General features: G+C 50.8%; 3 protein-coding genes across 4 annotated transcripts; 1 reads left to right on the plus strand and 2 right to left on the minus strand.

The window, feature by feature from the left end:
- Positions 1–270: 270 nt before the first annotated feature.
- On the plus strand, positions 271–7,125 carry LOC138212298 (MAP/microtubule affinity-regulating kinase 3-like). The gene is given in 19 exon segments (XM_069172602.1): positions 271–810; positions 1,627–1,788; positions 1,875–1,928; positions 2,052–2,100; positions 2,197–2,262; positions 2,373–2,443; positions 2,558–2,614; positions 3,063–3,197; positions 3,337–3,438; positions 3,626–3,745; positions 3,881–3,980; positions 4,111–4,223; positions 4,298–4,430; positions 4,526–4,743; positions 4,856–4,953; positions 5,038–5,203; positions 5,205–5,311; positions 5,504–5,548; positions 5,676–7,125. Coding segments are annotated over 19 exon segments (2,217 nt in total). The 5' UTR covers positions 271–759; the 3' UTR covers positions 6,046–7,125.
- Positions 7,126–7,735: 610 nt separating this feature from the next.
- Positions 7,736–13,758, minus strand: LOC138212299 (creatine kinase B-type). Of its 2 annotated transcripts, none has more exons than XM_069172603.1 (8): positions 13,654–13,758; positions 11,226–11,439; positions 10,627–10,781; positions 10,169–10,301; positions 8,901–9,072; positions 8,684–8,807; positions 8,351–8,540; positions 7,736–8,154 (listed from the first exon to the last, which is right to left on the minus strand). In XM_069172603.1, exons 2-8 carry the CDS (start codon positions 11,416–11,418, stop codon positions 7,976–7,978), a joined length of 1,146 nt encoding a protein of 381 aa, XP_069028704.1. In that variant the 5' UTR covers positions 11,419–11,439; positions 13,654–13,758; the 3' UTR covers positions 7,736–7,975. The 2 variants fall into 2 exon arrangements, with proteins under 2 accessions (XP_069028704.1, XP_069028705.1); XM_069172604.1 differs by lacking the exon at positions 13,654–13,758 and adding an exon at positions 13,533–13,615.
- A 7,119-nt stretch (positions 13,759–20,877) lies between these two features.
- On the minus strand, positions 20,878–25,329 carry LOC138212338 (photoreceptor outer segment membrane glycoprotein 2-like). The gene is made up of 3 exons (XM_069172656.1): positions 24,709–25,329; positions 22,210–22,456; positions 20,878–22,114 (listed from the first exon to the last, which is right to left on the minus strand). Exons 1-3 carry the CDS (start codon positions 25,296–25,298, stop codon positions 21,857–21,859), a joined length of 1,095 nt encoding a protein of 364 aa, XP_069028757.1. The 5' UTR covers positions 25,299–25,329; the 3' UTR covers positions 20,878–21,856.

The raw sequence follows: 25,329 nt of genomic DNA on the forward strand, positions 1-25,329 counted from the left end.
TAATGTGTGAAACATCCACCTTTCAGAATCTGTAGATTGTTTTCAGCATCGTTTGTTGTCACGGCAACAACTTTCAGAATCGGATTTATTAATTCCTTTTCAGATACGTTACACGAGACTGACAGACACGAGACTGACAGCTGACAGGCGGAGGAGGAGGACTGTTGTTCTTTCTGTCCAGTCACCCTAGCAACAACAAACACCGCCGCTCGGCCCGACTCGCCAATCACGTCACACGCTGTCTCTGACGTCATATCCCGTCAGCGCGCTGGGCTGGGTTAGTCCTCCATCTTGGCTGAGGCTAGCAGAGCGGCTAACGGAGAGTCTCCCGGAGGGGATGAGGAGAAGCTGAACGGGCTAAACCGCGCGCCGAGCTGACCGAACCGGCACCGTCTCACCAAGACGACCCGAACCAGAGGCCAGCAGGTGGATTCGGGCCCGTTCTGGTCCCAACAACACGGACACCCCGGTCTGCCGGGGCTGCTAGCGGGCTAGCCGGCTAACTTAGCCAGCAAAGAGGAACTGTTGCTCCGGTTCCGTTTGGATCGATGTCGGTTAAAAACTGCCGGGAAAGAAGACGAGCCGAGCCGAGCCAGGCCAGATAACCCTCCGGTCCTGCTGCCAGGGACCGGGGTCAGTGATGCCGGGTGGCCACCTGCTCAGGTAAACCCCGCCTGAGGTTCCGGCAACTCGCCACAGTCCGCTAAGTTCAGACGGGCGGCTTCATGACCGAACCTGCCTCGCACTGACCCGGGTAACATGTCCACCAGGACCCCCCTGCCCACCGTCAACGAGCGGGACGCCGAAAACGTGAGTGTCAACTTTTAACGGTTGTTTTTGTCGGTGACGTCAGTCCGTCAGTTTAGTGAAGTGAGGTCACCGACAAAAACATGACGAAACAATCCTCCATCACATGCATGACGTCACAGAAGCAGAGCACGTCATCGAGCAGCTTCACGTCCTGCCGGGTTTTTACTCTGGTTGAAGGGGTCACACACCTGGTCAGGTGGTTGAAGAGGTCACACACCTGGTCAGGTGGTTGAAGAGGTCACACCTGGTCAGGTGATTGAAGGGGTCACACACCTGGTCAGGTGGTTGAAGGGGTCACACACCTGGTCAGGTGGTTGAAGAGGTCACACACCTGGTCAGGTGGTTTAAGAGGTCACACCTGGTCAGGTGATTGAAGGGGTCACACACCTGGTCAGGTGGTTGAAGAGGTCACACACCTGGTCAGGTGGTTTAAGAGGTCACACCTGGTCAGGTGGTTGAAGGGGTCACACACCTGGTCAGGTGGTTTAAGAGGTCACACCTGGTCAGGTGATTGAAGGGGTCACACACCTGGTCAGGTGGTTGAAGAGGTCACACACCTGGTCAGGTGGTTTAAGAGGTCACACCTGGTCAGGTGATTGAAGGGGTCACACACCTGGTCAGGTGGTTTAAGAGGTCACACCTGGTCAGGTGGTTGAAGAGGTCACACCTGGTCAGGTGGTTTGTTTTTGTGTCCTGGTCTGTTGTGGTTTCACAGACTATCGACAGCGAATTGATCCGTTGATTGGGATGTAATTGACCCCAGGTGTGTGTGTGTGTGTGTGTGTGTGTGTGTGTGTGTGTGTGTTTATTTCCCAGCATGCCTCGGTGGATGAGGGGCGTGGCGAGGTGCCGGCCCGCTCTGCTCGCTCCACCACGGACGAGTCGCCGCACGTCGGAAACTACCGGCTGCTGAAAACCATCGGGAAGGGAAACTTCGCCAAAGTGAAGCTAGCTCGACATGTCCTGACGGGACGCGAGGTGAGACGCAGGCAGAGGTGGCTGCTGGGAAATATCCCCGACACCCGCATAGACACTGAGTGTTGACCGTGCTGCCTCCCTGACAGGTGGCGATCAAGATCATCGATAAGACCCAGCTGAACCCCACTAGTCTGCAGAAGGTGAGTCCCGTCTGGGACGGGTGAAACTTCCCGGTCGTCCAGGTGATCAATATTCTGATTGGTAGAGCTGACGTGATCGTTTCACACCTGTCCTCTGTGTCCTCTGTGTCCTCTGTGTCTCAGCTCTTCAGAGAGGTCCGAATAATGAAGATCTTAAACCACCCCAACATCGGTGAGTCACCTGATCGATGCTGTTAATCCCTCCTGTCTCACCTGTCTCGCCAGTCTCGCCTGTCTCACCTGTCTCGCCTGTCTCGCCTGTGTGCAGTGAAGCTGTTTGAGGTCATAGAGACGGAGAAGACTCTGTACCTGGTGATGGAGTACGCCAGCGGAGGTCAGTCTCGTGCACCAGCGTCACGCTCCGACCGCGTTCGGGTCATACGTGTAGAACAATTGGTCGTGCGATCTGACCTCTGACCTTCATTGAGTGTGTACTGTGTGCAGGTGAAGTGTTTGACTACCTCGTAGCTCATGGCAGGATGAAGGAGAAGGAGGCCAGGGCTAAATTTAGACAGGTAATACACACGCACTGTCTCCATCCCATAATACACGAGTACAGTAAGTGCAGTCTAACACTCTGTCTGTCTCTCTTTGTCTGTCTGTCTCTCTGTCCATCTGTCTGTCCACAGATTGTGTCTGCAGTTCAGTACTGCCATCAGAAGCGCATAGTTCACCGTGACCTCAAGGTAACGCACGATTCACCCGAAGCTCAGATTCCCCGTCTGACATAAACACTGAGTGACCACTTTATTAGGGACAGCAGAGTAACGCTGTGTTTGGGCCTCAGTGAGCTTCTTCACCAGCACGTTGACCTGAACTCATCACAGCCGCACACTTCTGTTCTGGGCTGACAGGCGTCAGGTCACCTGCTGCTGTTGTTGTTGTTATTGTTGTCGTAGGTCACCTGCTGTTGTTGTCGTAGGTCTTACTGTAACACTTCTGTCAGCTTCAACCAGTTTGACCTTGCAGCTCCTGACCTGCACAAACACTGCTGACTTGTGATTGGTCGATGGGACCGTTGCGTCAGTAGGCAGGTGTAGAGGTGTTGCTAATAAAGTGCTCACTGAGTGTGTGTGTGTGTGTGTGTGTGTGTCCTCCTGCTGAAATTGAAACTCCTCCCACCTCCTCCTGCAGGCGGAGAACCTCCTCCTGGATGCCGACATGAACATCAAGATCGCAGACTTCGGTTTCAGCAACGAGTTCACCGTCGGCGGGAAACTGGACACTTTCTGTGGTTCTCCTCCGTACGCTGCTCCTGAACTCTTCCAGGTACTCACGCCCCACGAGGCTAACATTTGAGGACACGCGTAAGCCCCGCCCCTTCAGGGACACCGTTCTCTACGTCTCCACTGGTTGGAGACTTTTTTTTGGACTGAAACGACATCTTTCGCTCTGTTGTGTGTTTCAGGGTAAGAAGTACGACGGCCCAGAGGTGGACGTCTGGAGTCTGGGGGTGATCCTCTACACTTTGGTCAGCGGGTCTCTGCCGTTTGACGGACAGAACCTCAAGGTCAGTGACACGCAGGTCGTAATAAAGAGTCACGTGTTTAGCCTAGCTTAGCACAAAGACTGGAAGCAGAGGGAAACCGATAGCCCCGTCACCCAGCTGCCCCGTCGTTCAGAGAGGAGGGTTTTCTAGCGCAGGTCGCTGGCTGTCCGGGTCTGTGGTGCCGACGTCTGTTGGTTTCTGTCTGTAGGAGCTGAGAGAGCGAGTGCTGCGAGGGAAATACCGTATTCCCTTCTACATGACCACCGACTGTGAGAACCTGCTGAAGCGTTTCCTGGTGCTGAACCCGGGGAAAAGAGGAACTCTGGAGGTCAGAACCTCTGACAATACATCACCAATACGTCACCAATACGTCACCAATACGTCATCAATACATCATCAATACATTATCAATACGTCATCAATACATTATCAATATATCATCAATGAATGTTTCCTTTTTCAGCAAATCATGAAGGATCGTTGGATCAACAGCAGCTCTGATGAAAACGAACTGAAACCGTTCATCGAACCGGAGCTGGACATCAGAGACCAGAAGAGGATCGGTACACAACACATACACACACACACACACACACACACACACACACACACACACACACACACACACACACACACACACACACACCATCACAACGTGTGTGTATTGATGTGTGTCTGTGTGTTGTGCGTCAGACCTCATGGTGGAGATGGGTTACTCCAGAGAGAAGATCAACGATTCGCTCACCAGGCTGAAGTACGATGACATCACAGCCACCTACCTGCTGCTGTCACGCAGGGCTGCTGAGGTGAGGGGGTTACCGTGGTAACGCGGGTGAAGGTGAGGTCATCGGCGGGACTGACCGTTGTTTTTGTGGTTCAGGGGGAAGCGAGCGACTCGTCGTCCGGCGTCTCTCTGCTCAGACCTCGCCCGTCCAGCAGCAACCAGTCTCCGGCTCGCCTCCTCGTCCAGCGCTCCTCCTCCTCCTCCAAACAGAGGAGATACAGCGACCAAGGTGCGCACCCAGACCAGGACCAGGACCACGGTTTGACTCACGTCAAGCCCGCAGACCGCACTAACCCCCGCCGTCCTATCTCCTTCCCTCCTCAGTGGTCCCGGCCTCGGCTCCTCCTCAACCCCGGAGGAGTCCGGCCGCCGCGGAGGGGGAGGCCAAGCCAGACGGGGGAGGTCCCAACAGGAAGTCCAGTCCCGTGGAGGCGGGCAGTCCTCTGCTGGGGAACGCCAACAACCCCAACATGGCCGACATCCCAGATCGCAGGAAGACGTCAGCCCCGCCCCCTGTGAGCGTACCTGTCAGGCAGGTGAACGTAAGTGTGAGATCCGAAAGACGGTCCGAGTTCTTACTGGTTCTACTTGTTTCTAACTGGTGTGCCTGCTTTTAACTGGTTCTACCGGGTTCTAACTGGCGGTGTGTTACAGGGGGGGTCGTCCAGCATGACGCGGAGGAACACGTATGTTTGCAACGAGAGGAGCTCCACCGACCGGCACTCCGTGGTCCACAACGGCAAAGAGAACAGGTAGAGTCCCGCAGCTGGTCCAGGTCCCAGTCACCCAGCCACATCTGTTAATACGTGAACCTTCCTCTGGCCCCTCCCCTTCAGCTCGGTGACCACGCCCAGCAAGAGGTCAGTGGGCGGAGCCTCCACCCACAGCGTCAGCAGCGGAGCGACCCCTCCCGACCGGCTTCGCTTCCCTCGCGGGACGGCTAGTCGCAGCACCTTCCACGGCGGTCAGCTCCGAGAGCGACGCACCGCCACCTACAACGGCCCCCCCCGCCTCCCCCAGCCTGTCACATGACGCCACGCCCCTCGCCCAATCACGGGCCAGAGGCTCCGTCAACCTGTTCTCCAAGCTCACCTCCAAACTCACACGCAGGTAGGCAGAGCGAGGCATCATGGGAGCTGTTCTCTCTGAGTGTGTAGGCAGGTGGAGTCTGAACCAGAACCAGAACCAGAACACGCTGTTTCCTTCCTTCTTCCTCTTCGTCCTTCCTCACATCCTTGTCTCCTTTCTTTTCCCCCTTGTCTCCTTCCTCCCTCCCTTCCTTCCTCGTGTCCTCGCTGTCAGAGGGGTGTCAGAGGTTGAGAAGGATGGCCGACCCGATGGGTCCAGGTGGGTCAATCGGGTCTCATGATTCTCTTTATTCTGATTGGTTTTAGAGGGTGAGTGGCAAGTGCGGCGTCTGTCCAATCAGAGAGCAGTATTGTGATTGTCAGCGGTCTGGTTTGTGTCTCCTCAGTCGCACCGTGTCGTCCGATCCGAAGGACGAGCCCGGTTCTCCCGCCGCTCCTCAGCTGAGGGACTCGAAGCCGCGCTCGCTCCGGTTCACCTGGAGCATGAAGACCACGTCCTCCATGGAGCCGCTGGACATGATGAGGGAGATCCGCAAAGTCCTGGACGCCAACAACTGCGACTACGAGCAGCGCGAGCGCTTCCTGCTGCTCTGCGTCCACGGCGACGGACACGCCGACAGCCTCGTCCAATGGGAGATGGAGGTGTGCAAGCTGCCCCGCCTCTCGCTCAACGGCGTCCGCTTCAAACGGATTTCAGGAACCTCCATCGCCTTCAAGAACATCGCCTCGAAGATCGCCAACGAGCTCAAGCTGTAGACACTCAGGTACAGACAGACAGGTGGAGGGACAGACAGACAGGTGGAGGGACAGACAAGTAGGGAGAGAGACAGACAGGTGGAGGGACAGAGACAGACAGGTGGAGGGACAGACACACAGGTGGAGGGACAGACACGTAGGGAGAGAGACAGACAGGTGGAGGGACAGACATACAGGTGGAGGGGCAGACTTACAGGTGGGAAGAGAGACAGACAGGTGGAGACACAAAGACAGATGGGTGGAGAAGGAGACAGACAGGTAGACAGACAGGTGGTTTGTACGTGTTTCAGTCTGATGTGTTGATTTATTGATCGTCTGCAGAAGCGAACAGATCGATGTAAAACATGAGATAAAATGTCCACACGGACATTTTCGTCTTCGTCTTCGTCTGCGTGAGACGGAAACAGAAGCTGGAACCGACTTGTTCCACAGTTCGGCTCTAAAAACTAACGAGCGGATGCTGATTGGTCGTCGGCCGGCTGCAGATCAACGTAAACACCGACGGATGATTGGAGATCGCTCCCTTCTGTCTGTGTGCTGATTGGACGCTCGTCTATATTGATTGATTATTGGTTATTGATGCTCTTTCTCTGCTCGCAATGATGTCACTCGTCTGTGTGTCTCTGTCTCTGTCTGTCTGTTCGGGGTTTCCCTCCCCTCCCCCAGCACAGCAGGGGCAGCTCCTCCTCACAGGTCTGAATGAATGGACACACCGACTGCAGCAAAGGACCATGGGACTTTGAGTCCAGTGTTAAAAGAAGACACGGGAACTTCTTTCTGCTTTCATTCACATTTGTTTTATTTTGAAGGAGCCTCTCTTTAGTGACTGCAGTGTTTTGGCTCCGCCCACCCGAGCCCAGAGGAGGGGCCGTGGGCGGGGCCACGTAGACATGTTGGTGTGAGTTGGTGTTTGTGAATGTAAATAGTTTCTCACCTTGTTTTCATGTTGATTTGTTTTGTACGTGTGAGCGATCAGCTGATCAGCAGCCGATCGTTGTTGTTCGTTAACGGAACCTCGGGTTCACGTGTCTCATTAAACGCCTCGAACGCAACACAACTTCCTGTCTGGAGTCTCTTTGAACCACCGTGAAACTACAGAAGCCCAGAAGAGCCACGCTGGTTTCATCATCGCTGCGTTTTTACATCATGTTTTTTTTTTTTTTTACATGATCACTGTATTGTGTTACTTTAACAGTTTTGCTGTATTTTTATTATCGCTGTTTATTATCATTCAGACAAACAGTAACTTCACTCTTGCACCTTTTTCTGGGCAGATTTTACAAATATTTCATTGATCATTGTCCTGGTTTGGTTCGGTTCTAGTTTGGTTCGGTTCTAGTGTTGTTGGGTTTATCCCGCGTTCTGGATCCCGCTTCTCGATCTTGGGCGTTTCACGATGTCCCGACAGAACGACCGATCGCCACGCTTTACCTTTTTCGCTCCTCGTATGACGACTTCCACGACATCTGGAGGACCAGCAGGACCGGAGAGACTGTTACCATGGCGATGGCAAAGGACGGCCGTTTCTACCTACCGACGGGATCAGCCGCGCCTCAGGACACGGTTTGTTTACATTCTGCTTTCATCAGGCAGCTGATGACGGACGTTGAGCTCTGATTGGTCAGTGTGTGTGTGTGTGTGTGTGTGTGTGTGTGTGTGTGTGAATGAAGACAGGTGAGGGGCAGCAGGGTTTAGTTTGGGCCACAGAGACTTTATTAGATATTTCAGGTGTTAAATGATGTCCAACAGGTGGAGACAGGAAATAGAAAATCCTTCACATGTTGGAAGACTGAAGTCTAACCGAGCGGCTCTAAACGTCCTGCAGCTTCAGGACGGGTTTCTGATTGGTTACAGTGAGGGGAGTGGGGGGGGATAAATGGGGGGTGAGTGACAGGTGTGTGTGGGGGGTGTCAGGTTACAGTGATACAGTTCACTTCTGTTCGGGCATCAGGTCGTCGATGCTCTCGCCGCCCTCCAGACGCTTCTCCATGTCCACCAGCAGGTTGACTCCGTCCACCACCATCTGGACCAGCTCCACCTCCGAGAAGCCCAGACGGTCCGCGTTGGAGATGTCGAAGACTCCGCCCACCGCCGCCGTGTCCACGCCACCTGAGAGACACGGACAGGAAGTGATGCGAAAGGTGTCACCTTCAGACCTGTACGGGATCATTGAGGCAGCGATGGAGTCTCTGTCTGTCTGTCTGTCTGTCCGTCCGTCTGTCTACCTGTCCGTCTGTCTACCTGTCCGTCCGTCTGTCTGTCTACCTGTCCGTCCGTCTGTCTGTCTACCTGTCCGTCTGTCTACCTGTGCCTCTCTTCTGCAGCCTCAGCCTCTTCAGGATCTCTCCGAACTTCTCGTTCTTGCTGACGTTGGGCAGTTTGACGTGGACGCCGGCTCTGAGTCCCGTCCCCAGGTTGGATGGACAGGTGAGGACGTAGCCCAGGTGTTCGTTCCACATGAACTCGTGACCTCGGTCCTTAAACAAGCTCTCGATCTGCCGGAGAGAGAGAGACAGAGAGAGAGAGAGAGACAGGTGGTCAGCGAGACGGTTTCTGAAGTCCAGTTGAGACCAAAGATCCTCGGGGAGGTGAAACAGGAAGTGCAGGTGCAGGACAAACAGGAAGTGCAGGTGCTGACCTTGGTGAGTCCGGTGCAGAAGCGGGTGAACACCTCCCTCATGTTGCCGCCCTTCTGCATGCTGATGACGCGCAGGTGATCCTCCTCGTTCACCCAGACCAGGAAGGTCTTGTTGTCATTGTGCCTGCAGGGCGAGGAGAGCGAAGGGTTACCGACCGGTCTGAGATCTAAAGACGTTTGCGACTCGGCAGGGTTCGAAGGTCGTCGTCACACTGACCAGATGCCGCGGCCGTCGGGCCAGTCGCGGGCCATCCCGGACGACAGCAGCAGCGGGGAGACGGGCTTGTCGAACAGGAAGTGGTCGTCGATCAGCTGCTGCTGCTCGTCATCCGTCATGTTCTTCAGAGCGTAGTACTTCCCCTTCAGGTCGCCGTCCAGGATGTCCAGACCTGCGGCAAACACGGGAGGTCAAAGGTCAGAGGTGAACCGTCAGGACGGGGCCGATGAGCGATTTGATTATGTTAAACGGATCCTTCGATCTGGTGTCAAAAGAAGCCAGAACTTGGCCCTGATACCTGACGGTTAATCCTCACATCATTTCCAGGAAGTTCAACTCTGTAGAATTAAGCTGCAGCTCAACGTTTCCCTGAATCGGATTCTAATCTGCAGAAAACTCAACGCCGCGGTTTCAGAAAACCAGAGTTGTTCATCTTTGTAAAAAACATGATGATGTTTTCAGCCAGCAGGGGGCAGCAGAGTCTCCGGTCTGCCGGGTTCAACCGGTCCGGTCCGGTCCGGTCTGAATATGAAAGAGGTTTGTTTGAGGTCTTTGCGAGCGTTCGGCCTCATCAGGAGTCGCAGCAGGACGCCGCTCAGCTCACGGTTATATAACAGTTTGATCTGCTGCTGCATCACTGGCACGCTCACTGAGGCATGATGGGAAATATCTAAATAAAGACGTGTCCTCTTCAGCTGCAGTCGGAGCTAAATGAAAGCCCGACTGGGGAAGAGTCTGTGCCCTCGTCTGCCTCAGTGGCGCAGCAGGACGGGACAAAAAGCCTCCGTCATCAGGGTGTCCGTAAAGGCACCACCAGTGTTCTTGATGGCATCACCTGAGAGTCCCTGAAGGCACCACCAGAGTGTCCCTAAAGGAATTATCGGTGTCCCTGAACTCACCGTCAGAATTTAAACTGCGACTCCTGCAGCAGAATTATGGATAAACTCTCTGACTGATGGAGGATGTTGACTTTGTTTACATGTTTATTGACCCACGCCAACATTTTTTGATGCGGGTGTTGATGACCACTGATCGTTCGATCCATCTTGTTTAACCAAGATAAACCACTCGTTGAACCAATCGGAACAACCTTTTTTTTTTTTCTTCTTTTTTTTTTACCTTCGAATGAACGATGAGTAAACAGTTGTTCTGGTTTGGTGACACTGAGGTCAAAGAACTGAGTGGCAGTGAGGTGCAATGCGTCAGTCTGCAGACAGGTGGCAGACTGACGGCATCGCAGGAGGGGAAGACGGGAAGTGACGTCGTACTTTCGAGGGAGAGGTTCTCGATGGCGCGTCGCTCTCCGCGGCTGCAGTGCGGCGGCAGACAGAAGCCGCGGATGCTCCGTCCCGTCCGAACCCGGGAGCTCAGCACGTAGTTCGGGTCCAGATCGTCTCCGCCCTGGGACGCAGCGCACAAAGAGTCAGATCGGTAGAAACCACAGAAGAAGACATGACGTGAGCCGCTGTGCTTTCAGCACCACGGACAGCGGTCAGAAATGTTTGTTTTTTTTCTTTTAAGGTCAGTGTTAATGATCAGTTTGTTGTTTGTTTACCTGCAGGTTGTCAGTGTTAATGATCAGTTTGTTGTTTGTTTACCTGCAGGTTGTCAGTGTTAATGATCAGTTTGTTGTTGTTTACCTGCAGGTTGTCAGTGTTAATGATCAGTTTGTTGTTTGTTTACCTGCAGGTTGTCAGCGTTAATGATCAGTTTGTTGTTTGTTTACCTGCAGGTTCTCAGAGTTCAGGTCCGTCTTGTGTTTGTCGGATGGTTTGTATCCTCCATGACGGTCCTCGATCACCGGGTCCAGGAGCTCTTTGAACACCTCGTACGTCTCCTCGTCGCCGGCCACGCAGCCGACCGTCATGATGAACGGGTGTCCTGCAGAAACACCACAAGATCGTCCCGTGAGGTTTTTGTGCGTGTGTGTGTGTGTGTGTGTGTGTGTGTGTGTGTGTGTGTGTGTGTGTTTGTGTGCGTGCTAACATGTGTTACACAAATGCTGCTAAATGACTTAAATTGGATTTGATGAGGAGGATCAGGCAGCACAGCTTCTTACCCCGCGGGGGGAATTAACGAGCAGAAATTAACTTGATCCAACACCTCAATCCAATTAAAGAGGTTATTATTAAGCAGCGGCTGAACTCCAGAATAGAAATGTCTCCGTGTGAAGGTGATAAACAATCTGGTTTGGGTGAAGGGTTAACTGGTTACCTGGTCGTGTCAACTAGACGTGGTCGGGTGGAGGAGGGGGCACCTAGTCTGGGGGAGGGGTCATCTGGTCTGGGGGAGGGTCCCAGGGGTTGGGGGGAGGGGGGGGGTTACCTGGGTTGTCGACGCCGGTCTGGATGATGTCGTCCAGGGTGAAGCCGCTGGGCGTCTCCTTGTCCCGGAGGTTGCCGTACATTTCGGGCGTGAGCACCTTGGCCATGTGGTTGTTGTGCTTGCTGAGGTCGGGGTACTCCTGGTCCGACGAGTAGTTCATCTTCAGCTTGTTATGGGTGTTTCCAAAAGGCATGATGTCGTCTGGGCTGCTGACCTGCAGGGGCGGAGCCAAAAAGATAGATTGCTAGATGATTGACATGACCAAATAAAAAACCTCGAGCTGATCAATAGTTCGATCTTAAAAAAATAATTTATTCGGGAAAACTCGCCAAAAAAAAAAATAAATGACAACAAAATGTTGTCAAGTTCTAAATGTTCTCGGATTATAAATGTTCTCAAGTTTAATGTTCTCAGGTTCTAAATGTTATCGGATTTTAAATGTTCTCGGATTATAAATGTTCTCGGATTATAAATGTTATCGGATTATAAATGCTCTTAGATTTTAAATGTTCTCGGATTTTAAATGTTCTCAGGTTCTAAATGTTATTAGATTTTAAATGTTCTCAGGTTCTAAATGTTCTCGGATTTTACATGTTCTCAGATTTAATGTTCTCAGATTCTAAATGTTCTCAGGTTCTAAATGTTCTCAGATTCTCAATGTTATTAAATCTTAATTATTCTCAGGTTATAATTGTTCTTAAATGCTCTCAGGTTCTAAATGTGCTCAGGTTCTAAATGTTCTTAAATGTTCTCAGATTGTAAATGTTCTTAGGTTCTAAATGTTCTTAAATGTTCTCAGATTGTAAATGTTCTGAAATATTCTCAGGTTATAAATGTTCTGAAATGTTCTCAGATTGTAAATGTTCTTAAATGTTCTCAGATTGTAAATGTTCTGAAATGTTCTCAGATTGTAAATGTTCTGAAATGTTCTCAGGTTCTAAATGTTCTTAAATGTTCTCAGATTGTAAATGTTCTGAAATGTTCTCAGATTGTAAATGTTCTTCAATGTTCTCAGGTTCTAAATGTTCTTAAATGTTCTCAGATTGTAAATGTTCTGAAATGTTCTCAGGTTCTAAATGTTCTTAAATGTTCTCAGATTGTAAATGTTCTTAAATGTTCTCAGGTTCTAAATGTTCTTAAATGTTCTCAGATTGTAAATGTTCTTAGATGTTCTCAGATTGTAAATGTTCTTAAATCTTCTCAGGTTATAAATGTTACCAGATTCTAAATGTTCTCGAATTTTAAACGTTCCAGATGAAGAAATCTTCTGATAAAATGAACGTGGATCTTTAACATGTTGATAAATGAGAAGCAGCGGGTTTGATGACGTTTGGCCGTTGTGATCCTCTTTAGATAGTGACGTCATCAAGAATGAAGGACGTGATGGAGGAGAGCTGGAACTGGTCAATATGTTCGAACACCACTGACATCAGCCAATCACAGGCTGGTATTGATCCTTCACTTCTCCAATAAATCTGATCCATCAGAACCTGTCGACCTGATCTGCACACATCAGTAGAAGTACCGGTGCAGGACCGGCTCGGATCAGGAGCCCTGCAGGGGATCAGAGTCTAAACCGGGACACGAGGCCGATTAGGATCTGCGGGAGGCCGCAGAGTGACGCAGCAGGCCGGGCTTAACCCTTCACAGCGCGGCTGCGGCACCGCGCGACGCCCCGGTCACCTTCAGCACCTTCAGCGCAGCCGCTACCGGACGGAACCGGTTCAGCTCAGACTGGTTTTTGTCGTCTGCAGGACTGAATGACGTCATTAACTCCTGAAAATATGTCAAAATCAGACCGATGTGAGCATGCGCAGTGTGTTTGTTTGCTGTGAAGCGTCTGAGTCTGAAAACCTGCTCGGAAATAGGAGCAGGTCGCGTGCGGCGGACTGAAGCCGCTGCGCCGCTTTGTGGCGCAGATTAGCGACGTTTAACGGTTCACTGGGTTCAAGGTGCCGTTTCTTCACTTCTGTGCTGAAAGATGCAGATTTACAGCAGCTGATAAATTCAGCTGACTGGAAAATATTCAGAGTTCAACATCAGAGAGGAGAAGATGGAGACTGCGCAACACCTGCAGACAGGACGGACCGCAAGGTCGTTAGGATGGAGAGACAGACGGGATGCAGGGAGACAGACAGACAAACGGAGACAAAAAAGGAGACAGGCAGCATGCAGAGACGGATAGGATGCACAAGGACACAGACGGACAGACAGGCTCCCCGTAGCTCTGCAGCCTGTCTGTCTGCCTGTCTGTCTGTCTGCCTGTCTGTCTGCCTGTCTGTCTGCTCCTTTGTTCCTTTAACCCACCGTCTCGTGTGACTCCCTCTGATTTGTCTGCTCAGGCAGAGCGCGCGCGCCTCTCTGCGGTTCTAGATGTATCGATAGGTGATCGGCGGGCTGTGATTGGTCGGGTGAGAGATGCTCCTACCTGTCTGCAGTCTGCGGGGATGTGGTCTGAAGCCGATCTGGTTCTGCTGCTGCTGCTGCGGATTAAAGCGGCTGCGAGCCTTTTATACCCGCCCCCTGCTCCTCATTGGCTCCTATTTCCAGTCCATTCATTCCATTGGACAGAGAGCTGCTGAGGGTACGTGCCCTGTCTCGTCCTCTCTCTCTCTCTCTCTCTCTCTCTCTCTCTCTCTCTCTCTCTCTCTCTCTCTCCCCCTCTCTGCTGTCCACTTGCTGCCGCAGTGCCTCTGAGCCAGACAGCATCCGAGAGGAGGAGGAGGATGAAGATCAGGTGTGTGACACCTGCTGCAGCTCTCACATTTTTTGTTACTGATGAAACTCATCTGTCAATCAAACTGCACTTTAAGATGTAACTCCACACCTTCTATCTTAGAATCCCGCCCCTATCTACAGCCACGCCTCTACCGCACAAAGCCCCGCCCCCAGGACGACAGGATTGGCTCTCCCGGGCTGAAACATGAAGCCGCAAACTGCAGTTCCTCGAGTGTCCACTAGTTGCTGCAGCAGCGAGCCAGTTCTCAAAGACCACGATGTTCAAATAAACACATTTACGACAGAAATTATGTTAACGGCAGAAATAAACACGTTTACAGTTTGGTACAAAACACGCTTTTGGTCTCTCTAGCTAATTCCCCGTTCACGAAAACTATACGAATGTTCGTAGAACTCACTGTTTAAATCATATTAAGGCTTAAAGTTCTGTGAAAATTATGGGCGGGGCTACTTTGACTGACAGCTGGGCAGCGTCCAAACGGCAGCCAGCCGTGATGTCGCCGGTCGGATGGTAAATTCTGATTTTGTCGGATGTTTTGTAGCCAGCAGTGACCATATTTGGGGCGGACCGAGCGGTGGATCTGAGGACACTATTGCTCCGCCCACCTACAGCCAAAAACAGGACTGCGATCAAACAGCCCCGCCCCCAAACATAGCAACGTTCGAGGTCTAATATCTGATGAATACTGGAACTATTTCCAGAAGGAAACACGGATGGGGAGGAGTTTATCCGATGACACCATGACGACGTAACGTTTGCTGACTTTGTATTTCAGGAGAGAACTTGATGTTTTTTGAATGGGAGTCTGTTGGAGCCCCTGGTGGACGTCTGTGGTACTGCAGTTTCCGGTCAGTTTAGTCCGCCTCATTTCAATCGGTTTAGTCAACTGATCGCGTCCTCAGACTGCTGCAGGACGGCCGCTGTCCAATCGATTAATTGATGGATGAACTGATCGATTAATTGATGGATGAAATGATTGATTAATTTGGTGGATGAAATGATTGATTAATTTGATGGATTAAATAATTGATTAATTTGATGGATGAGGTGATCGGCTGCGGCAGGACGACGACCGGGTTGCCCTCAGAGGGTGGAGGAGGCTTTATGTGGTGACGGAGCACTTTCTCCTGCAGCTTTAAATTATTCATCAGCCGCAGGAGGCCTAGTGTGTGTGTGTGTGTGTGTGTGTGTGTGTGTGTGTGTGTGTGTGTGTGTGTGTGTGTGTGTGTGTGTGTTCCTGTCATCGTTCTGCCAACAGAAGAATTCAAATCCACACGCGAAGCTTCAAACATGTTTGTACGTTTAGTGCTGACTGTGCTCAACCAGTGATCTATTTGGGTTCTACTGGGTTCTACTGGGCTTTATACCGTACATCACCTGAATCTGGGTTCTACTGGGTCCTAGAGAGATCCTCTAATATTTGATGGTTTCACAAAAAACCTGACGTCGACTGAACCCCGGAGGATCTACTGGAGCGTTAAGGGAACCGGTGAGACCCGGTTAGACCAGAACACAGACCAGCTGGACTCCCACTGGGACCGGCAGGAAACTACCACGGGTCCGAAGTGGTCTGGACGTCTGGAGACATCGAGCAGACCTGTAGAGAGATCTACTGGGATCAACCGACTGGTACGAGACCCGGACCCGGTCCAGAGATAAGAACGCAGTCCAGGACCGAGGTTCTGAGAGAACAGCGCTGGTGCGAGGCCGTCTTTGTCCTCCGTGACCTCAGTCGGGGTTTTTTGTCCCGGCTCTGTTGCCATACTTCGGTGCACTGCAGACTCTCAGATTACATAATCTGCTGGATTAAAGCTGTCAGCACACAGGAGGGGGCAGGGGGGCGGGGCCAATCAGGGGCTCCTCCCACTGCTCTGACATCACACGCTGGTTAAAGAAAGAGATAAAGGAGTGTAGTGAACTTGTGAAACATGCTGCTGCTTACAGAATCTACTGAAATCGGTCAGTGGGTTCTAATGGACACAGACGACCCGCTGGACCCGACCGGACCGGACCCGACCGGAGACGGAGACAGAACCGCCGGACTGCAGGGACTTCTGTCAGCCTCCACAGGACAAAACCAGTGAAATCAGTAGATGTACAGAGGTTCTACTGGGTTCTACTGGACCTTGAAAGGTTCACTGTTTGATCGTTAACACACAGGCCCGACTCTAATGAGCTGCTCACGCTTCCCCGAGTCTGTGATGTCACAAACTCACAGCGATGTGTGCGCATGCAGCGGGGCCCGTGTTGTGTACATTGTGCGTTGCCGTGTCGACAGGAGGACGATCAGGTGCTGAGTGCTGAATACAAACCAGATCCTCCGCCACCCCTGCGCTGCCCCTCCCCCATCCTCCATCAGCATGTCGAGAGGCTGCATCCCCCCACCCTCACCCCCCCCCCCCCCCCACACACACACACACCACCAACCGTGTCATTTATTCATGACTGAACACAGAGAGAACGACAAGGACGAGAGGAGGAGGAGGAGGAAATGTAGAAGGTGGAGGAGGAGGAGGAGGTGGTGGAGGAAGAGGAGGTGGAGGAGGAAGAGGAGGAAGAGAAGGAGAAGAGGAGGAGGAGGAGGAGGAGGTGGGCTGTGTCCCCTCTGCTGGTCAGAAAAAAACCTTGTATCTGCTTTCACCCCGCATGTCCTGGCTGTTGCCGTGGAAACCCCGTACCTCCCGTCTCACAGGGCCGTCGGCCGGCAGCGTCGACGTGAGCTCACCCTACTCCCCCCCACGGCCAATCACGGCCCTCCTCAGCCTCCTCCCTCCGTGATTGGCTGAGGATGTCAACAGAGCGGCGTGGTTCACGTGCAGCGGCAGCAGGTCAGCGAACGCCTCACCGAGAACCTGAACACAGCACAGCGAACATGGCCGACCGGCTGACAGCTTCAGCAGGGCAAGAACGGATGATGTTAAAGGGCCAGTCCGCCTCCTTTTACTCTTTAAAGGGCCAGTCTGCCTCCTTTTACTGTTTAAAGGGCCAGTCTGCCTCCTTTTACTCTTTAAAGGGCCAGTCTGCCTCCTTTTACTCTTTAAAGGGCCAGTCCACCTCTTTTACTCTTTAAAGGGCCAGTCCACCTACTGTCCTCATCTTCCCATTAAACTTGAACTGATTGGTGATCAATAAACAGAAGACGTCAGCCTGATGATCTGGTCTGAGGAACATTGATCCTCCGTCAGGTCGCTGAAGAGAAATGACCTCACAAACCTCACAGCGATCAATCTAACACGGCTCCAACACGTTTATATGAAGGCGTTCTGAATCTACTAGGACGTGTTTTTACTTCTGTGGTGGCGATGACATCAACAGCTTCATTCAGCCCGGCAGAGTGTTCGAGTCGTGGCGCTGCATGTTAAATAACGTTTTCTGTGTTTTGAACAAAGACCGCTGGCAGCTGTTAAACACCAGCGTTACCGGGCAACCAGCAGCCGGACGCCATGACTGCTTTGTTCAGCAGGAGACGAGGACAGATGAACAAGAGAGACGGACAGAGACAGACAGAGAGAACCCAAGCTGCAAACGTTCTGAGACTATGATGCAATGTTCTCGTAAGGTTCTCAGCAGGTCGATGTGGTTCCTTTAAAGGTACAACAACTTTCTCCAAAGAATTCTCAAAGTAATTTCATCCTTAAAATGTTTCACAATGTTTTTTGAAGGAACATTCAGGAACAAAGCAGAACTTCCTGCCGAAAACATTTGAACACTGCTTCTTTTCTAGCTGCCATCTTGCTCTGGTGACATCATACAACCCACTGCCTCATGCTCCTCCCACATGTGAGGCCACACCCCTTGAACTTCACGTAGCCCAGCTGCTGACCGTGTTCAACGGTCGAGGACGCTGATCACTTTCTCGGTGAACATGATCAATAATTGCTAGCTAGCTACATATCAGATACTGGTTATGCTTTGAACTCGGTGTGGAGGGCGGGGCCAGAGGCGGGGCCTCGAACAAGATGGCCGCAACATTTCTGACGGACTTTTGCGTCACGTTGAGGAGCCGTCATGTCGGCCATCTTTACTTTCAGTCCACGGCACCTCGTTACCATGACGTCAGCTACCAAGATGCAGGAAGTGTCATCACGACTTCAGCTGTCTGTTTTTTTCTTGAATCGACTTCTCTAATGTTGTTGAACATCAGACTGTTTATAAAACGGTTCGTAGTCTGAAAGTGAAGCCTTTAAATGTAATACCACTGAGGGCCACCAGGGGCTCCGATAGACTCCTGTTCAAAAAGCATCGAGTTCCCTCCTGAAATACTGTTTGATTGACAGGTCTGGGGGGGCAGTCAGGTGGGCGGGGCATAGTCGCTCAGGTGCCACCCTCGCTCATCCAAGTATTTGGTCACTTTTTGACCCAAAGGTGGTGACGGCTAAAATATCGGACTGAAGACATCGAACCGACGGACACGGTGACGTCACAGTGACATCACACTGGGTCGGTACTTGTTGGACCGAACACAGGAAGTGGGATTCACCGCAGCTGCCAGTCCAATTGACATGAGCTTTGTTTGTGTCCGAGGACGCGTCCCAACGCTGCAGGACCTTTTCTGTTTACTGAAGATTAACAGAGCTAACCAGATAATCCGCCCACACACACATACACACACACACACACACACACACACACACACACACACACACACACACACACACCTCCCCCTCTCCTCCCATCATAGAGCAGATTACTGCTCATCTGATCAAGACTGAGGACATCCAGGACTCTCTTCTTTCTGTCCTATCTCACCTCCTCTCTCCTTTCCTTTTCTCCTTTCTTTCTTCTCCCCACCTTCTTCGCTCCCTCGTCTCTTTCTTTTTTTTACCTCCTTAACTCCTCTTCCTCATTTCCTTCCCTCTTTTCTTCTTCTTTACCTACATTTTTTCCCCTCTCCTGCCTCCTTCCTTCCTTTTCTTCCTCCTCGTTTCCTTCCTGTACCTCCTTTCCTTTCCCCAACATTGTATTTTTGCATTGCTCCGCCCACATCGGTCACATGTTCTCGTCTCCGCGACAACTAGTTGGAGGTTGTCAGATTAATGACACGCACACCTTGACCTCTGACCTGTGATTGCTGTTACACAACAGGAGGTGTCCGATATATCACTCAGTAGGAAGGAAGGAAGGAAGGAAGGAAGACAGACAGACAGACAGACAGACAGACAGAAACGAGGTCAGGAATAAGAAGGAAGGACAGCAGAAAGACTGGAAGGAGACATGGATGGAGGAATATAGGAAGGAGGAAAGGAGGAAGGAAACAAGGAGGGAAGAGAGATGAATGAGTGGACATATACAGAGGGAGGAGGTGAAGGAGGAGGAGCAGAAAGGAGGAGGAGGAGGAGAGGTTGAACAAAGGAATAAAAGAGGGGAGGAGCTGAATAATCTGGGGCAGTGGGGACCACGTTGCCGTCACCGTGACAACCGTCTCCCTGCGGGTCAGAGAGGAGGAGCGCTGTGATTGGCTGAGTGCCGCGTGTGACAGGAAGGAAGAGTGACATGTTTACATGTATGTAACATGGAACCGAAGCTCCTTCATCAGTGCAGTACAAGTACACAGAGGAAGTACTGGAGTGAAGTACAGGTACTTCATAATGATCAGTACATGGTTGTACTACACACTGCAGTAGTGGCAGGCCTAGTACTAGTAGTGCTGTGTAGTACTGTGTAGTAGTAGTAGTAGTAGTAGTAATACTGTGTTAGCATCAGTAGTACTGTTAGTACCAGTATTACTGTGTTAGTAGTAGTAGTACTGAGTACATGGTAGTATTGTGTTAGTAATAGTACTGTGTTAGTAATAGTACTGTGTTAGTAGTGGTACTGTGTCAGTACTAGTACTACAGTAGTAGTACTACTCAGCCTGGTGGAGTTCAGTTTTGCTGCCTCTTGTAGAATCGGTGCTTCTCTGTCGCCCTCCAGTGGACTGACGCAGCATCATCACCTGCTTTAAAGGAACATTCTCCTGTTTTATCGTCTCTGGCAGTTTCAGGCTGCAGATTTATTAAAAAAAAAAGAATTATTTTATTTAAGTTTTCTGACCTTCATGTTTTTATTGATTTTATGTAATGCTGTTATTCTGTTTTTTTGTTTATTTTATTTTTATTTATTTTTTTCTTTTTCTTTTCCTTACAGTAGTTATTTAATTTTTTTTCTCTTCCTCTCGTCGCCCCTCTTCACTGGTTTAGTACACCGTCCGACGCCCACGCTCATCAACACAAATCAGACACGCCCACATCCACAGGTTCCAAACACGATCAGATCTTTATTAAAGAAAAATCAAAGTAAAGCACAGGGAGACAAAACCACAGTGACGTACCGACACAGCACAAACCCTGTCTGATGGAGCCTCGCTAACACTTCCCCCCCTGCTTCCAGTCTTTAAGCTAAGCTAAGCTTCCAGTTTCCCCTGCCTCTGGTCTCAGTGCTAAGCTAGGCTAACAGTTTCCTCCTGCTGCCGGTCTTTTCAAGCTAACGGCTACACGTCTTGTTACAACATAAAGCTCAGTAGAAAACATTCCAGAGAAAAGCAGAGGAAGAAGAAGTGCAGACAGATGAAGGCATCAATATTTTACAGAGAAACCAGTTCAGACCAGTTCAGCAATACTTTCCTTTTCCTCTGCTGTCGGATTGAAAGGATCTTCGAACACAAAGGTTGTTTCTGGTGAACTTCTGGCGACGTTCGAGGGTTGATCGATAAGTCCAGAGAGAGTTCCTGTTGAACGCGGCACAGCGATGCACACGGAGAAGCAGGAAGCAACAACCTTCATGAGGAAGAATTCAGAGTGTCGTCTCTGGATCGACATCAGCACCCGGGTTCCTCACGTTAACGTGACCGCTGGTGACGTTACCGTTTGTGATTTCACCGTGGACCTGAAACTGGACCAAAGGTTTACGTCCTGTCATCGTTTACGTCCTGTTTACGTTTACGTCCTGTCAACGTTTACGTCCTGTTAACGTTTACGTCCTGTCATTGTTTACGTCCTGTCATCGTTTACGTCCTGTTTACGTCCTGTCAACGTTTACGTCCTGTCAACATTTACGTCCTGTCATCGTTTACGTCCTGTCAACGTTTACGTCCTGTCAACGTTTACGTCCTGTCATCGTTTACGTCCTGTTAACGTTTACGTCCTGTCATTGTTTACGTCCTGTCATCGTTTACGTCCTGTTTACGTCCTGTCAACGTTTACGTCCTGTCAACATTTACGTCCTGTCATCGTTTACGTCCTGTCAACGTTTACGTCCTGTCAACGTTTACGTCCTGTCATCGTTTACGTCCTGTTTACGTCCTGTCAACATTTACGTCCTGTCAACATTTACATCCTGTCGTCGTTTATGTCCTGTCATCGTTTACGTCCTGTTTACGTCCTGTCAACGTTTACGTCCTGTCAACATTTACGTCCTGTCAACGTTTACGTCCTGTCAACATTTACGTCCTGTCAACGTCCTGTCATCGTTTACGTCCTGTTTACGTCCTGTCAACATTTACGTCCTGTCAACGTTTACATCCTGTCAACGTTTACGTCCTGTCAACATTTACGTCCTGTCAACGTCCTGTCATCATTTACGTCCTGTCAACGTTTACGTCCTGTTTACGTCCTGTCATCGTTTACGTCCTGTCATCGTTTACGTCCTGTCAACGTTGTTAACATTCATACCTTTTAAAAGCTCAATTAGACACCGAAAAGTCCACATCAAGTTTCATGACATCTTCAAATGGCGTTTTCACGGTTTTGTCTGTAAATTTAATTCTCTAATACGAAACCTTCCACCTTCCTCAAAACTCTAGCAACCACCGTACGCTGATGTTTTCCAGACTGTGGTTAAACCGGCGGTCCGGCAGACCTGCCGGCGGTCCGGACATCGTCACAGCTTCACTCGAGGTCTCCAATGTCCCGGCTCACTGACCGGTCACGGGGATCCGGACCCGCCGGGACGGGACCTCCTGCTCGGCAGTGGCAGTCGGCACATTGATGTTGGGGTCATCATCGACCTGGTAGCACTTCCCCAGGTTCTTGATGATGTTGAAGTTGGACCGGGCCGTTTCCGCGAGGCTGTTCTCCAGGATCCAACCGTCTGACTCCAAGTCCGGGTCGCCCAGCCGCAGAACGTTCTCCATGGCTGTCTGCAGGTAACGGACGCCCGTCAGAACCAGCAGCTGGTGGGACAAGAAGGACAGAGTGTGTTCAGCGCAGATCAAAGACCGTTTCCTGTTTCCTTTTTCTCTCTGCGGACACTGAAACGCCGCAGTACCTCGAAGAGCCAGATGAGGAGCACGGTGAGCCCGATGGACTGCATGATGCCGGTGTAGTGGTCCAGCAGCGCCTGCCGGCAGCCCCTCCTCCAGAGGTTGAGCTGCTGCTGCTGCTGGTTGTAGTTGAAGTGGGCGGAGGTGTTGCTGAGCTGCTGCTGGATGCAGGGACGAGGCGAGAAGGTGCTGCAGCAGCTGAAGGGAACGCCGTCCATCAGGTACTTCCCCTCCACGTTACTCCTCAGGCGGCTGCAAGGGAGGGAACAGGAAGTGGCCGAGAACGATTTTTGATTATTGATTGTTAAAGTTACAGTTGAACCTCTTCAAGCTTCGGGCGATTTTTTTTTTTTTTACGAGGGCTCAATAACAGGAAGCCTCATCACCTTTTACTTTTTACGACGCAACCCCGAAGTCTGATGGCGACACGATACCGTCTCCATTGTCTCAGGTTAGATGAAGTTATTTCACCCGGAGCTGAACCCTGCGGCTAATCCTAATTAATCCCCTGACCTTTGACCCCCAGTTGCTTCCAGGCTTAACTTCAGTGGACCGCTGGCCTCAATCTGAAGACTGTTTACTGTCTGCTGACAAACGTCACCCCTGACAGGAGTATTGACATGTCAGAGTACTGAGGGAAGTACGAGTTGAGGCCCGGCTTGTGTGACGTGATGTCATAGATACATATGATGTATAATATATAAAGGTTGTCATAGCGACAGAGAGAAGAGGTAATCGACAAACTAACGATGTGAAGTGATTCGTTATTTGGAGAATCAGGCTGCATATGAGTGTAGATCCAACAGTATGGAGCCGGATTCCCCAGAACCTGGTGGACTCTACTAGAACCTCATGGACTCAACTAGAACTTCATGGACTCAACTACAACCTGATGGACTCAACTAGAACTTGGTGGACTCTACTAGAACCTGATGGACTTAACTAGAACCTGATGGACTCAACTACAACCTGATGGACTCAACTAGAACTTGATGGACTCTACTAGAACCAGATGGACTCACCTAGAACCTGATGGACTCAACTAGAACCTGATGGACCCTACTAGAACCTGATGGACTCAACTAGAACCAGAAGGACTCAACTAGAACCTGATGGACTCTGCTAGAACCTGATGGACTCAACCAGACCCTAATGGACTCTAGTAGAACCTGATGGACTCTACTAGAACCTGATGGACTCTTCTAGAATCTGAGGGACTGTACTAGAATTGGATGGACCCCATACTAGAACCAGATGGACTCAACTAGAACCAGATGTACTCAACTAGAACTTGATGGACTCTACTAGAACCAGATGGACTCTACTAGAACCTGATGGACTTAACTAGAACCTGATGGACTCAACTACAACCTGATGGACTCAACTAGAACTTGATGGACTCTACTAGAACCAGATGGACTCACCTAGAACCTGATGGACTCAACTAGAACCTGATGGACCCTACTAGAACCTGATGGACTCAACTAGAACCAGAAGGACTCAACTAGAACCTGATGGACTCTGCTAGAACCTGATGGACTCAACCAGACCCTAATGGACTCTAGTAGAACCTGATGGACTCTACTAGAACCTGATGGACTCTTCTAGAATCTGAGGGACTGTACTAGAATTGGATGGACCCCATACTAGAACCAGATGGACTCAACTAGAACCAGATGGACTCAACTAGAACCTGATGGACTCTACGAGAACCTGATGGACTCAACCAGAACCTGATGGACTCTACTGTAATCTCAATGGGTTCTATTAGAACCTGATGGACTCTTCTAGAATCTGAGGGACTGCACTAGAACCTGTTGGACTATACTAGAACCTGTTGGACTCTACTAGAACTTGATGGACTCAACTAGAACCTGTTGGACTCTACTAGAACCTGATGAACTCTACTAGAACCAGACGAACTCTACTAAAACCAGATGGACTCAACTAGAACCTGATGGAGTCTAGTAGAACCTGATGGACTCAACTAGAACCAGATGGACTCAACTAGAACCTGATGGACTCTAGTAGAACCTGATGTGCTACTAGAATGCAATGGATTCTACTAGTCTGATGGACTCTACTAGAATCTGAGGGACTGTACTAGAATTGGATGGACCCCATACTAGAGCCTGATGGACTCTACTAGAACCTGATGGACTCAACTATAACCTGTTGGACTCTACTAGAACCTGATGGACTCTACTAGAACCAGATGGACTCTACTAGAACCAGATGGACTCAACTGGAACCTGATGGACTCTACTAGAACCTGATGGACTCAACTAGAACCTGATGGACTGTAGTAGAACCTGATGGACTCAACTACAAACTTATGGACTCTAGTAGAACCTGATGTGCTACTAGAATGCAATGGATTCTACTAGTCTGATGGACTCTACTGGAATCTGAGGGACTGTACTAGAATTGGATGGACCCCATACTAGAACCTGATGGACTCTACTAAAACCTTTACTAGAATTTGATGGCTCTGCTCCACTTACTCCACCACGGCGCTGCTGGTCATGTCCAGGTAGCGGCTGCTGATCCACTGGATCTGGAACCAGTCCCGGTACCCGGCGTTCCCACAGCACTGGAGCTGGATCTGCAGCATGTCCAGGGTTCTCTTCAGGTAGCAGCGGCCCGGTGTGTCCGTGTCCTTGTAGTAGCGCATTGCGTTCCTCAGGCCCAGGAACAGGGACTCCTCTAGCTGACCGCGGATGCTGTAGCACATGAGCGCCCCCACCAGGACGCAGGAGGTGAAGAAGAAGGTGCAGACCACGTATGGCATCATCACCAGCTTCCAGCGCAGGAACTTGTTGGGGTCGGCGCAGTCCAGGCAGATCTTCCCACCGAGGAAGTTGATGCAGCACGCCGCCAGGCCCGTGGTGATCAGCGTGTGCGGCACGTAGAGGATCCCCTGCTCTGACATCACTTCCTGCCATTTCTGAATCTCTACTTTGAGGAAGACGCCCAGGCTCAGGAGGATGGCTCCCGTCACCACGGAGATCCAGTTCAGCAGCCAGAGGACCTTGGCCAGCTTCTCCCGCTCTGCCTTGGTAAAGGTCACCTTACCAACCGCCATGTTGGCCATGCACCGTGTGCGCGCCTCACATCCAAGCGGC

This window comes from Embiotoca jacksoni, unplaced genomic scaffold, assembly GCF_022577435.1.
Source record: "Embiotoca jacksoni isolate LCO1_2020_lvr unplaced genomic scaffold, fEmbJac1.0.p SCAF_54, whole genome shotgun sequence".
NCBI lineage: Eukaryota > Metazoa > Chordata > Actinopteri > Embiotocidae > Embiotoca > Embiotoca jacksoni.